We start from the raw sequence: 14,258 nt of genomic DNA, 5'->3' as shown, positions 1-14,258 counted from the left end.
GGAAAGGGATGAGGAGTTCCCAGAACTGAGGGTCCCTCCCTTTTCTAAACCATTACAGGGTAATGTTGGGGGAATTGTCATGGCATTTGTAAACTGCCGTGACACTGGTAAGAGTTTCTTTTAGTATGCTAATACATTATAAGCAGGGTATAATGAGCAGTAAGGGCAACCTGAGGGTTTTTTTGTGGCCTTCTTAGTTTTAACTGGTTTTGGCTGGTTTCTCTGCCATCTCCTGATTTATCAGAGACCTTGGTGCAGGGCTTATGACTCTGTTGAGCAAGGCCTGCCCGTTCCCTGTTTCAATATATTTATATATATGACACAGATTCTTGATAATTTGATCTTTATTGTTTTTTCTTATGCTGTAACAATTAACTTTACATAACTGCTTGTCATATAGTACCAGAACTTTCATCTGTGACTTTGTGTGTATTTTAAATTGTGAAATTTTATTCTATATAACCTTCCCCTGTAACTGTATCTACTAGAGTGCCATTTCTTGTCCTTTAGTAACTTACAAACCATCTTCACAATTTTTGCCTTTTCTATATATACATACAATGTATAGCCGTCACAATTGTTGCCATATCTGAGTACTACCTATAGTATTTAATATTTTTCTTTCAATCACCTCACTTCTTGTTACTCAAAAAAATCTTCTAGAAGGAAATATAATATCATTACCAAATTAGAGAACCAATAATTTACATAACAGTAAGGCAGTAAACATAATGTTAGTAAATTCTAGAACTGTATTGTTTCCTAAAAGCATGTAACATGTTAAAAAAGAGATAACAAGGAGTTAAGGACATGTTGACACCATACTGTTACTTTCTCCCTGGTATAATTAGAAATATTGAAAGGGAATTGAAAGCGAAATTACTTTCTTACTGTGCAATTCAATTTTATTTAATGTAACCAGTACAACAATAAATTTTAATAACTTAATGTACCCCATATACTAATGTCAGTGATACATTGGCTGATGGCTAATATTGTTTCATTTATACCTCCAGTTCTCTATTGGTTTTTTTCTTGATAACTTCTTATTTTGATATAATTTAAAACTAACGGAAAAGTCGCTAGAATAGTACATGGAACTTCTTTATTCCCATAAAGCCCATAAATCAGATTGGCTGATTATTTACATTTATCCTCATTTACTTTATTATTCCTGCATTGCAAAGTACAATAAATTGTGCTATACCACAACGTACGCATTCCTAAAAAATCACTGTGTTATGCAAAATTGTACAATTAAAAACACACAGGAGTTATGGGGGAGGAAAAGGTTAGAGTACAACACTCAAAATTTTCATCAATAACATATGAAAAAAGATGAACCTATTGAAAATGGTGACACAGTTTCTTACATGGTAAATTGTTAACTAATACTCAAATACATGATGCTTTATTTTGAAAAAAAGACCTGAAGTTGGCTTACAGAAGTGGGTATTGGATGTGTTCAGCTTGTGAGTTATTGTATAGTGGTTAAAGCAGTTATAAACCAGTTATCTGAAATTATTAGTAGATGGAAAGTTGTAACAACAAATGTGGGTACATGTGGCTCATAATGCATGGTAAACTTATGCATTATGTAACTAGCTGATAAATGTTTGAAGGGGTATATGTGTGTCGGTGTATGTGCATGCACATAAATTATGTGTATTCTTAGGAAGCTTGGTTCAGTTGCATACGGTTTTCTGCATTCACCTAGGGAAAAATCTTTTGTTTCTTTGTGGGTGAAATTGCAGTAAGCAAATATGAAATTCACATAAAGCTCAAATTGTTTCCTAATGTGTCAATCGCTTGGAGCAAATTTGTTAAGTGTTATAACAAAACAGTTTTTCTCTTTGTAATTATTTATGTGGAGATATTAATATTTTGAGACTGCAAATACCCTGTTCCTCATGAAAGCCTACCTCGTAGGTTTAAGAATCATAAATGATTCTAACTCAGTCATTTCTTCTATATTTGTTTTCTGCCTATAAGAAAGTTTTTTCTTCTCTTCCGTTTGTTTATTTTACCAATATAGAGTCACAGAATTTTATGTGTTACAAATTTTAATGCTGAAATAATCCCAGGTTTGGTTAGTGAGACCCTCTTCAAATTGACTCCTATGTCTTTTTAATATGTTGCCATCATATTTTGTGCAATTCTTAATTTTTACCAAAGTAAGATGGTACAGGTTCATCTTTAACGTACCCTGCTTGGGCCTTACAATTAGCTCTTTTCTTAAAGATCCCTAGTTTCTTTTAGAAACCAAGGTCTAGTTATCAGATGTGTTCATTGCTACTGGTGTCTCATTGCTTCCATGTCCTCTCATGCAAACCTTTATATCTATATGTATTTCTGTATTTATCTAGAAAGCTAGAGAATGTAAGTGCAACATGAGTTCACACTGCTACTTCCAATTGCAATCTAACACTATACGATACCTTCTAGTCTTTCTCCTTTACATATTTATAATTTCCTTCTGTATTAGTGAAGAGCATAGCTCGCCATATCGTCAATATATTTACTCATTTGTTCAACCTAGCATACTCTGAGGGTAGTTTCAGAATTGTTAATCCATGCCATCATGAAATTTCTCCATTCTACCATCCCACCATGCCTCCATTAATATCTGTCAGCATTGTTTTATTTTTTTCAGGGTATAAGTCTTACACATCTTTTGTTAAAAATGTGTATATTGGCCGGGCGCGGTGGCTCACGCCTGTAATCCTAGCACTCTGGGAGGCCGAGGTGGGCGGATCGTTTGAGCTCAGGAGTTCGAGACCAGCCTGGGCAAGAGCGAGACCCCATCTCTACTAAAAATAGAAAGAAATTATATGGACAGCTAAAATATATATAGAAAAAATAAGCCGGGCATGGTGGTGCATGCCTGTAGTCCCAGCTACTCGGGAGGCTGAGACAGGAGGATCGCTTGAGCTCAGGAGTTTGAGGTTGCTGTGAGCTAGGCTGATGCCATGGCACTCACTCTAGCCTGGGCAACAGAGTGAGACTCTGTCTCAAAAAAAAAAAAAAAAAATGTGTATATTAGAGACTAGGTTTTGCTATGTAACTCAGACTGTTGTCAAAGTCCTGGCATCAAGCAATCCTGCCTTGGCCTCCCAAAGTGCTGGGATTAGAGGTGTGAGCCACTGTACCTGGCCTAAATGTATATTTTATGGTTCTTTGACACTATTTAAAAATATTTCTAAAACTCATTTTCTGATTGTACCTTGCTTGTTCATAGACACACAGTTGATTTTTGTATATTGACTTTGTATCCCTCTGACACTGTCATTCTCTTACTGAGTTCTAGGACGGGTGTACCTTGGAGATACAATGCATTTGGTTCCAGATCACCACAATAAAGCAAATATCGCAATAAATTGAATCACACAATTTTTTGTTTCCCAGTGCATATAGAAGTTATGTTTACACTATACTGCAGCCTATTAAGAGGGCAATAGCATTATGTCTTTAAAAACAATGTACATACCTTAATATTAAAATACTTTATTGCTAAAAAAAAAATGCCTACAATTATCTGAGCCTTCAGTGAGTTGTAATCTTTTTGCTGGTGGAGAGTCTTGCCTTGATGTTGGTAGCTGCTAACTGATCAGGGTGGTGGTTACTGAAGGTTGGGGTAGCTGTAGCAACTTCTTAAAATAAGACAATGAAGTTTGTTTGCATTGATCAATTCTTCCTATCACAATAGATTTCTCTGCAACATGCGATGCTGTTTGATACCATTTTACCCACAGTAGAATGTCTTAAAATGTTGGAGTCATGGCCGGACTTATTGGGTCACACTTGTAATCCTAGCACTTTGGGAGGCTGAGGCAGTAGGATCGCTTAAGCCCAGGAGTTTGAGGTTGCTGTGAGCGAGGCTGATGCCACGGCACTCACTCTAGCCTGGGCAACAAAGCGAGACTCTGTCTCAAAAACAAAAAAAAAACAATCTGCAAAGCTTAATAAAGCAAAGTGCAATAAAATGAGATATGCTTATAGTTGCTTTGTAGATTCCGTAGGATTTTCTATGTAGAAAGTCCTATCTTTGGCAAATAGATGGTTTTACTTTTTTCTTTCCAATCTTTTATCTCTTTATTGTGCTTCATTACATTGGCTCGTACTTCCAGGACAGTATGGAAAAGAAGTGATAACAGTCAGACATCCTTGCTTGTTTCTAGCCTTGGGAGGAAAGCACTCAAATTTCAACATTAAGTATGTTATTTGCAGTAGCTTTTTTATAGATGCCTTATATCAGGTTAAGGAAGTTCCCCTCTGTTCTTAGTTTGATGAAAATTTTTATCATGAGTAGCTCTTGAATTTTGTCAGATATTTTTCCGCATCTACTGAGATAATGATATGGCTTTTGTACTTATTCTGTTAATATGATAAATCAGATTGGTTGATTTTTGACTGTTACTTACATCAATTTGACATTCCTGAGCTAAACTCTGCTTGGTCATGTATCCTGTTCATATGTTGCTGGATTCTGTTTACTAATATTTTTTTTTTTTTTTTTGTTGAGACAGAGTCTCACTTTGTTGCCCAGGCTAGAGTGAGTGCCGTGGCGTCAGCTTAGCTCACAGCAACCTCAAACTCCTGGGCTTAAGCGATCCTACTGCCTCAGCCTCCCGAGTAGCTGGGACTACAGGCATGCACCACTATGCCCGGCTAATTTTTTCTATATAGATTTTTAGGTGTCCATATAATGTCTTTCTATTTTTAGTAGAGACGGGGTCTCGCTCAGGCTGGTCTCGAACTCCTGACCTTGAGCAATCCACCCGCCTCGGCCTCCCAGAGTGCTAGGATTACAGGCGTGAGCCACCGCGCCCGGCCTGTTTACTAATATTTTTAAAGGATTTTTGTATGTGTATTTTATGAGGGGTATTTTTTTATAGTATTTTGTGCAGCGTTTTGTCAGGTTTTGGTATTAGTATTATGATGGTATCGTAAAAAGACTTGGAAAGCATTCTGTCTTACTGTTTTCTGAAGAGTTTTGATATTGCTTCCTTAACTGTTTTATCAAATTTATCAATGAAAACATCTGGGTCTGGAGTTTTAATCATTGAGATTTTTATATAGCAAATTCTATTTTTCTAATAGGTGTAAAAGCTATTCTAGTTTTTCCATTCATCTTGTTTCAAATTTGGCACATTTTGTTTCTAAGGAATTTTTCCAGTTCATTTAAGTTGTTTATGTTTTTGGCATGAGTTTTTCATAATATTTTATTTTTAACGTTTCTAGGATCTTTTCACCACTAAGCCCATCAAGGAATTTTGCATTTCAGATACTGCATATTTTAGCTCTAGAATTTCCATGTAATTCTCTTTCATTATTTCTTTTTGTCTGTTGAAGTTCTCTTCCTTCATTATGACCATAGTTTTTTTGAATATAGATATAAAATGTATATATATCATATATATGTAAAATAAGCGCTTCAAAGTTACCTGCTAATTCTAACATCTGGGTCCTTGTGGGGTCATTTACTCTTTACTGCTTTTTCTCTTGTTTGTGATGACATTTTATTCTTCTCATGCATAGTAGTTTTTTATTGTATACTGGAATTGTGGATGATACATTGTAGAGACTAGATTCAGTTATTTTATTCTAAAGAGACTAGTAGGCAGTTAACTTAGCTGGACTCAAACTCCAAACTCTGTCTCCCAAGCAGTGGACAGCAGCTAAAAATCTCCATTCAGCCTTCTGCTTATTGCTTTCCTCCAGCCCTCTGAAGTTTTTCTATGCATTCATAGTTCAGTGGGCAGCCAGGAATTAAGATAAGAGTTTAAATGCAGCTTTTGAGGCTTCTCACTTTGCAGCACCCTTCTTCCAAGAACTTACCCTCTCACTTGACAACCATTCTAGTCACCCCAAACTCCATCCTATGATACCTCCAGCTAGAAAAACTGCAGCTTTCTACCTGAATTTCATCCCCACTCCTCATGCTCCAGATTGGGGAATGCCCTCAAGCCACAAGCCACAAGCCACACAAATGGAAGTCTCTCCTGGTGCTAGCTAGCCTTATCTTTTAAATGTCAGTCCCCCTCCAACTTCTATTTGCTTTTTGTCCGTCTCCAGTGCCTTAAAGTAATTGTTTTTTAAATTTTGACCTGAGTTTATAACCTTTAGCACAATACCAGATAATCTGCCAGTAAAATGGAAGCATAACTATCCCCCTTCTGTATTATTTTGAAGCAAATTTCAGACATTTTGTTTCATCTGAATATATTAATATTTCAGTATGTGTCTTTTTAAAAAATGGACTCTTTTTGTAAAAATACATAAATAATGGTATCATTTTCACAGTAAAATTTTCTTCTGAGTAACATTAGATATCCAATGTTTAAATTTCTGATCCATCCCATGAATGCCAGTAGAAATGTGATAACTTTAAAAATCATTTCAGTTGACAATATATAATTAAAATAATATTTTCTTTTCCCTGTATTTAGGTTCGTGACAATAAAAAATTAAGAGTAAATGCTGTTATTGCTCCCAAGAGTTCATATGCTGACATAGCACCTTCAAGATCTCTGAATGAACTGAAGTAAGTCTGCAAAATACTACTAGGACTAATTTGAGTATTGAGTAATTAAATATATGTTAATTATCTCTTTGTCACATAAATGTGTTTGTTATAGGCTTTATTATTTCCTTTTAGTATCTCTGCTTATGTCTAAAATAAGGAAAAATTTCGGCCCAGGAGCAGACCATGATATAGTTAGTGTATGATGAAGGTGATGTTTCAAGTCAGTAGAGCAATATTGGACTATTTAATAAAAGATATTAAAATGGTGATTTATTGGGAAAGTGAAAAAATAAATCATCACTTGATAATGCAAAAATAATTTTGCATTATTTTTGCAAAAAAACGTAAAAGTTGCAGTTATAAAGCAATTATAAGTATCTTAACTCTAGATATAAGTAGACATTCTCTAGATATAAAAACAATGAAAGCTTCAATTTTTTCTGGCAAGTAAATAGTAATATTTAGTGATTTTAAAATGTAAAAAAAAAAAACAAGACTTTTCCTGTATCATTGTTAAAATAATTTATGTTTCACTTATTGTTTATTGGCGACTTATCCACTCTCAGATTTTTTGAAAGATGTTTTAAGAAAATCTAATCACCACTTTTCCTTTCAGACAATATGGATTTTTCTCTTATTTGAGAGAATTATTTGATGCCCCCGATCCTGTAATGAGTTACCTTTGCTGTCAGTATCATATTCATGAAGTTCCTGTAGGAACTGAAAGAACCAGAGAAAGAATTGAACGGGTAAGAAATTATTGAATTATTACCCAAAACGTAGTTTTGTTAAAACTTTTTAGCTAAAAGCAAGTAAAAAGTGTCAGAAATTTGAGTAAGTGTACCATTTTGTTGTTTTTAACCATGCAGAAATTATCTTTGTATTTACTTTTTTTTTTTTTTTTTTTTTGAGACAGAGTCTCACTCTGTTGCCCGGGCTAGAGTGAGTGCCGTGGCGTCAGTCTAGCTCACAGCAACCTCAAACTCCTGGGCTTAAGCGATCCTACTGCCTCAGCCTCCCGAGTAGCTGGGACTACAGGCATGCGCCACCATGCCCGGCTAATTTTTTGTATATATATATTTTAGTTGTCCATATAATTTCTTTCTATTTTTAGTAGAGACGGGGTCTCACTCTTGCTCAGGCTGGTCTCGAACTCCTGACCTCGAGCGATCCACCCGCCTCGGCCTCCCAGAGTGCTAGGATTACAGGCGTGAGCCACCGCGCCCGGCCGTGTATTTACTATTTTTGATATGACATAAAGCAATGACTATTGTCTACTACTTTGACAGGAATGATATGGAGTTAAAATAAATAAATACTTTATACCTTTAGAGTAACTGAATAAAGTTAAAACCTAGAAAGAGACACCAGATACACTTACCATATTCTTGCTTGATAAACCTGTGTTAAAACATTATATTAATAGTTTCGTCATTTAAATTCTTGTGTTCAAGATTATCTTTCAGACAAATTACACTTTAGAATGGTAAGCTGAGATATAGAATTTTTTTGGAAAGCTTTCCCCTCTTAAAGCTTCTACTTAAGGTTTTCTCGTATATGAATGATCACCCCTCATAGGAACTCATTTAAATGTTCGGCTAGTATACAGAGCCACAGAAACTCTTAGTTCCTACATTCTGCCAATGCTGATTGGAATTTTCTTCTTACAAATGATATCCATTACTCCAAACCATGTGTGCTTTTATCACAGGCAGAAGCAGAGAAGAAATCTCTCCTGGAACAGATTTTTCCAGAACACCAAGTTGCTGTGTTAATACTGTTTATAAGCATCTGGGAACCAATTACAGACCTAAATGCTATTTATAATATTTAGTTTAATAGAAAGTATGTTTTAAATTCTTAACCAGTCTACAAATATTCCTAAGATAATTCATTTGGGGGCTCTCTATACTTCATTAACAGAAAAGAGAAATGAAGGCTTATTACCAACTCATTTTGTGAAAACATGTTACTTATAGTAAGTTGCCTGTGTCTTTGATTAGAAATGGCTTCCTATTATGGTAATCATTTGGGGAAACCAAAACTAGAACTCTCAGTGTAGGTGTACCTTTCTTGTGCCTTAATTCACTGAGCTTTAGAAAAGGGGACAAGACCATATGTATAGACCAAACCAATTTTTGTCATAACTTCAGGGATAGGTAGAGCTACCTCTGAAAGTAAGGGGAGTAGGAATTTTTACTAATGCAGAAGACAGCAGAAAGTTTGATAAGGGCTTTTATAGCTTCACTTTGGGACAGAAAGGAGCAGTTACTTAATTTGGAAAATTCTTTTACTTTTTGACCTGTGTTTCAAGTTGAATTGTTTATATGCACTTTTACTTTTAACATTCTGTTTAAGTCACCTAGAAAGTTGTAACACTGATATTTGTACTAGAGAAATAGATTTGGAATTCATATAATTTACATTAAAAGTGAAATTAATTCTTTCTTTCTCCTTTATTTTTTTTCAGGTATTTTTCATTAATCTTAATCTCTCTTTTATATAAATGACTTTTAAAATTCTTGAACACATTAAATGTTTCTTATACCTTACTGTCACAATGCCTGACTCAGTGTTACATTGTATATAAATACTTTAAATTATGATAATATACTTTTCAGACATGTATATATAGGTAAAGCCAAGTTAGGAAGTATTTCAAGCACCTGGTAAAGCCCCTGGCATTATCTTGGCCATCTTTTAGAAGATACAGACTTTTTGAGCAAATTTACTGCCTTTACATCCTCAATCCTTCTGTTTATTTCATGTCTGGATAATGGCAATAATGCCTAGATTTCTTTTTTAGAATAAAAAGATATTCTTTAGTGTGTGTTTTGCTTTATTATCAAATCTTAAAATTTTAGGTTCCCTAACAGTGATTATACCCTATTCATGGAGTTGTTCTTTCATTAATTTCTAAGACTCTCCCCTTTGGTTAAATTGTCTGCTGACCATCTTAGCTTGAGATGTCCTTTTTGCTGGAAGTGTCCTTCCTTCACTATCTCTGTCAGTTCAAATTCAATTTAAAACTCATTTTTATGAATTAGATAGTCTAGTTGGATAGACTAACCTCATCTAGTCTATCCCTTTATTCCAAATTATTCAGGACTTAGGATGTTTATTTATACTCTGCTGACTAACTGTGTTTAAACATGTCTTAGACTATAAACTTCTGGAGGGAAATAAGCCACAAGCTTAGTGGTTATGAACCTTTAAAGATTGGGGAAAAATTTCATTATAGCTGCCTATTCTTTGTAAATATACAGAAAATATATCTAATAATAATATGGTATTTAGAATGTATTTTAGTTTATGAAACCTGTGTTTTGAGAGAAAAGATCTCAAAAAACAAAAATATAAAACAATATTTTGAAATCCATGAACAATGATTCATTTGAGTATTCTCCCAAATATACAGGAACTCAATATAAGAATATTTATCTTTAAACAGTATAACTGAGTGGAGGGGAAAGTAACTGGCTTACCTGAGATAGTGTAGTTCAATTTTGGGGATACCTGGTTCTTGGTATCTCTTCTTTAGATATAACAAAGCTCCAGAAGTATACTTACTTGGGAGAGGTTGTATAGTGAAGTATAACTGACTTTGCTAGTTCTAGTTTTCTTCTAATTCTCTCTTCCTTGATGGTGTTTTACAAAATATTGATCTGAAATATATCAGCCACCTTTTTTGAGATGTTTTTGGATAGGTGAAAAAAATGATAACGTGTCTGGTATATTTTGATCTTCCAAGTTTCACTTGGTCTGTATTTTTAATTTTTTAGTCCTTTAAAACGTGTAGGTATTATTAGATGTGTGTTAATACTTGTTTTACATTTATAGGTAATACAAGAAACCCGATTAAAACAAATTTATACAGCAGAAGAAAAGTATGTGGTGAAAACGTCTTTTTATTCAAACAAAGTTATTTCTAGTAACACATCTCTAAAAGTAGCCCAGTTTCTCACAGTCACTGTGGATCTAGAGCAAAGAAGACGCTTAGAAGAACAGCTAAAGGTTAGTTAATTAGATTTGAATGTTAGAACATTAACTGGATTTTTCTAATACTTTAACTAGAACTGTTTTTAAAATATGTTAACAATTTTGACTATTTCATAGGAAATTAACAGAAAATTGCAAGCAGTGGAATCAGGGTTGATTGCCTTACGTGAGACAAGCAGACATCTAGAATACAAAGACAATGAACTTAGACAAAAGAAGAAGGAGCTTCTTGAAAGAAAAACCAAGAAAAGACAACTGGAACAAAAAATTAGTTCCAAACTAGGAAGGTATGTTTTAGCCTATTTGTGGGGCTGAGGGCGGAGGAGCATAAAGTGCTGTGTGAGAGATTATTAATTATACCTTGTAGCGACAACACAGTTCCCACAATCATGCTTTGTAGTAATTTTTCTCTAAAGCTTTACTCTTACTACCCAAAACACAATTTTAGTCCACAGAGCAAAGGGAGATGAATCCTAAGTGTTGTGTGAGTTTTCCTGTTCCCTGATCAGCTGTTCCAGTCTCTGGAGCCCTTTACGTGCTTAAAAATTAATGCAGACCCTGAAGAAGTTTTGCTAATATGGATTATATCTATTAATATTTACCATACCAGAAATTAAAACTGAGAATGTTTAAAATATTTATCAATTCATTTAGAAAGTAACAAACCCATCATGTGTTAACATAAAAATTTACTAAAAATAGCCACATATGGTGGTCTGTGCCTGCAGTCCCAGCTACTGGGGAGGCTGAAGCAGGAGGATCACTGGAGCTAAGAAATTCAAGGCTGTAGTAGGCTATGATTGTGTCTGTGAATAGTCACTGCACTCCAGCCTGGGCAACATAGTGGAACCCCATCTCTTAAAAATTGATTAAAAATAACTAGTTTGCAAACAAAATAAATTTAATGTGAAGAGCAGCATTGTTTTACATTTTTGCACATTTCTTTAGTTGAAGTTAGTAGATTTTTCCTATCTACTTCTGTATTCAGTCTCTTGTGAGATGTTCTGGTTGAACATGAAGACAGTCTGGCTTCATATTGATATGTAGCTGGTGGCCAAGGTGGGAGGGTAGCTTGAGCTCAGGAGTTTGAGATCAGCCTGAGCAAGAGCGAGACCCTGTCTCCACAAAAAATAGAAATATTAGCTGAGTGTGGTGGTGTGCACCTGTAGTCCCAGCTACTCAGGAGGCTGAGGCAGGAGGATTACTTGAGCTCAGGAGTTTGAGGTTGCAGTGAACTATGATGACACCACTGTTCTGTGGCCAGGGCAACAGAACAAGATTGTTTCAAAAAAAAAAAAAAGATAAGTGGTTGGAAAAGAGAAGAGCATTTTAATACACATTTTAGATAATTGTGGATATTCTTCTTTAATACTATATCAAAATTTGCCAACGTGTAAAAAGTTCACTTGGAATATGGAATCTGAAATCCTGTCAGTGAACTTGTATACCCTATTACATTAAAATCTGTTGTACTTCAGATAATCTTTTACTCATGATTTTGTTACATCATGCATTGGTCATTTGGAAAATATTTGTTCACCAAGTTGCATAGATCTTTCAAATATTGACACATTTTATTACATAATGTGAAAATATTCAGGGAAAAAAAGGATGGTTACATCTGTACATGTACAGATTTTTTTTCTTATAATTATTCCTTAAAGAATACTGCATAACAACTATTTACATAGCATTTACATTGTATTGGGGTGTTTTGTTTTGTTTTGTTTTGTTTTTTTGCGACAGAGTCTCATTCGGTTGTCCAGGTAGAGTGCTGTGGCATCAGCCTAGCTCACAGCAACCTCAAACTCCTAGGCTTAAGCAATCCTTCTGCCTCAGCCTCCTCAGTAGCTGAGACTACAGGTATATACCACCATGCCTGGCTAATTTTTTCTGTATATTTTTAGTTGTCCAGCTAATTTCTTTCTGTTTTTTTAGAAAAGTCTCACTCTTGCTCAGGCTGTTCTCGAACTCCTGACTGACCTCGAGCGATCCTCCCTCCTTGGCCTCCCAGAGTGCTAGGATTACAGGTCTGAGCCACTGCACCCAGCCCTGTGTTAGGTATTATAAATAATCTAGAAGTGATTGAAAGTACACGGGTGGATATGCATAGGTTATATGGAAATACTACACCATTTTATATAAGGGACTTGAGCATCCATGGATTTTGGTATCCCTGGGGGTCCTGGAACTAATCTCCCATGGATACCAAAGGGCGACTATACTGTGTACTCCCTATTTCATCCCATAAAATATTAAAAAGGCATATACTCAGGATATTGAGATTTAATAAAATTTATAATTTTTATTGCTTCAGGGACATTCTTAAGTGAATTTGGCGTTTTTAAAAATTTCAGTGCACAGTAGTGAAGAATCTAATGACTAGTACACTTCGGTGCTACCACCTTGATTCATTCTGAAGCATTAGCATTTTTTACTCACCATTGCTTTTATACCACCAGTGCAAATGTCCATATGGTGAGGAAGGCAAATGATATCTTATTATTAGCATGAAAATAGTTTTTACCTCATAGACCCCTTGAAATGGTTTCGGGTATCCCCAGAGGTCTGCAGACCATATTTCAAGAACTACTACCCAAAGGCCAGGTGTAGTAGCTCAGACCTATTATACCAGCACTGTGAGAGGCCAAGGCAGAAGGATTGCTTGGGGCCAGGAGTTTGAGACCAACCTGAGCAACATAGTGAGACTCCATGTCTACAAAAAATAAAATAGTAAAAAACTAACCAGGTGTGGTGGCGTGTGCCTATAATCCCAGCTACTCAGGAAGCTGAAGCAGGAGACTCACTTCAGCCCAGGAGTTTAAGGTTACAGGGAGTTATGACCATGCTGCTGCACTCCAGCCTAGGTGACAGAGCAAGTCCCTATCTCTCCGGGAGAAAAAAAAAAAAAAAAGGTGAGGAAGGGGAAAGAACCACTGCCCTAGATGAATAACCAAAATAATATGTCCATTGAGTTCAGAATGTCAGAAGAGGGGAGAAAAAGGTATAGGAAGAAAATTATCAAACTAGGCTGTTTTCTCACCAGTTCTGAGAGATGATAATAGGGAGGTAAGAGGTTATGCTGCTTTTCACAGAATAGATTGAGCTCCTGAATGTTTATCTCACTCAATTGCAGCCTCCCTTCTTGCAATTAGGATTATGTTTGCCTGGCCTTAATGGTCACATATTCCACAGAATTTTATACAAAATGTGAATATTATCAAAAGTCCTTTCTAAAAGAAAAACTAGCTTCCTGTCAGTATGCAAGCAACCATTCTCAGAACTGATTATAACTTTGTTTTGAATTTAGATATTTTGTAGAGACTGGAATATATAAGATGGGATAAAAGCTTTAAGATGTCAAGTCTGGGGGAAAGGAACATGGTTTCTAGTTTCAAGATTTTTTCCATATCCTACCAGTGACACAGCCCAGACCTTTTTGTTGTTATTGCTCTTTTAACTCTTACCCGTAGAATAAAGATACAGAGATTAGTAACATTATCAATCTTTAGTAATAAATAATAGCTCATTGCCTTGAATAAGGTAAAAGTTTACGTTGACCTATATAGTATGTATTCCTAAACACCTTCATAAATGAAGTCATATTTGAAATGCATTAGAAAAATTTGTTCATTTTTGTTAATCTTTTTTTAACGCAAACAATTGCCTGTCAACTTTTATTTTAAAAATCAATGATGTACCTTGGGTACTTAAAGCAAGGTCTATTTAATCT

At 35.2% G+C, this 14,258-nt stretch overlaps 1 protein-coding gene across 2 annotated transcripts in view; it reads left to right on the top strand.

Moving 5' to 3' along the window:
* SMC5 (structural maintenance of chromosomes 5) overlaps positions 1 to 14,258 on the top strand; it is a 97,141-nt gene that overhangs the window by 48,160 nt on the left and 34,723 nt on the right. For both annotated transcript variants that reach the window (XM_069474126.1, XM_069474125.1), the window contains exons 12-15: positions 6,450 to 6,544; positions 7,143 to 7,275; positions 10,367 to 10,540; positions 10,643 to 10,812. In XM_069474126.1, the coding sequence (XP_069330227.1) occupies positions 6,450 to 6,544; positions 7,143 to 7,275; positions 10,367 to 10,540; positions 10,643 to 10,812 (572 nt within the window). The remainder of the gene's footprint in view (positions 1 to 6,449; positions 6,545 to 7,142; positions 7,276 to 10,366; positions 10,541 to 10,642; positions 10,813 to 14,258) is intronic.

Source organism: Eulemur rufifrons, chromosome 7, assembly GCF_041146395.1.
Source record: "Eulemur rufifrons isolate Redbay chromosome 7, OSU_ERuf_1, whole genome shotgun sequence".
Classification (NCBI taxonomy): Eukaryota; Metazoa; Chordata; class Mammalia; order Primates; family Lemuridae; genus Eulemur; species Eulemur rufifrons.
This window is presented reverse-complemented; position numbering and strand designations above follow the sequence as displayed.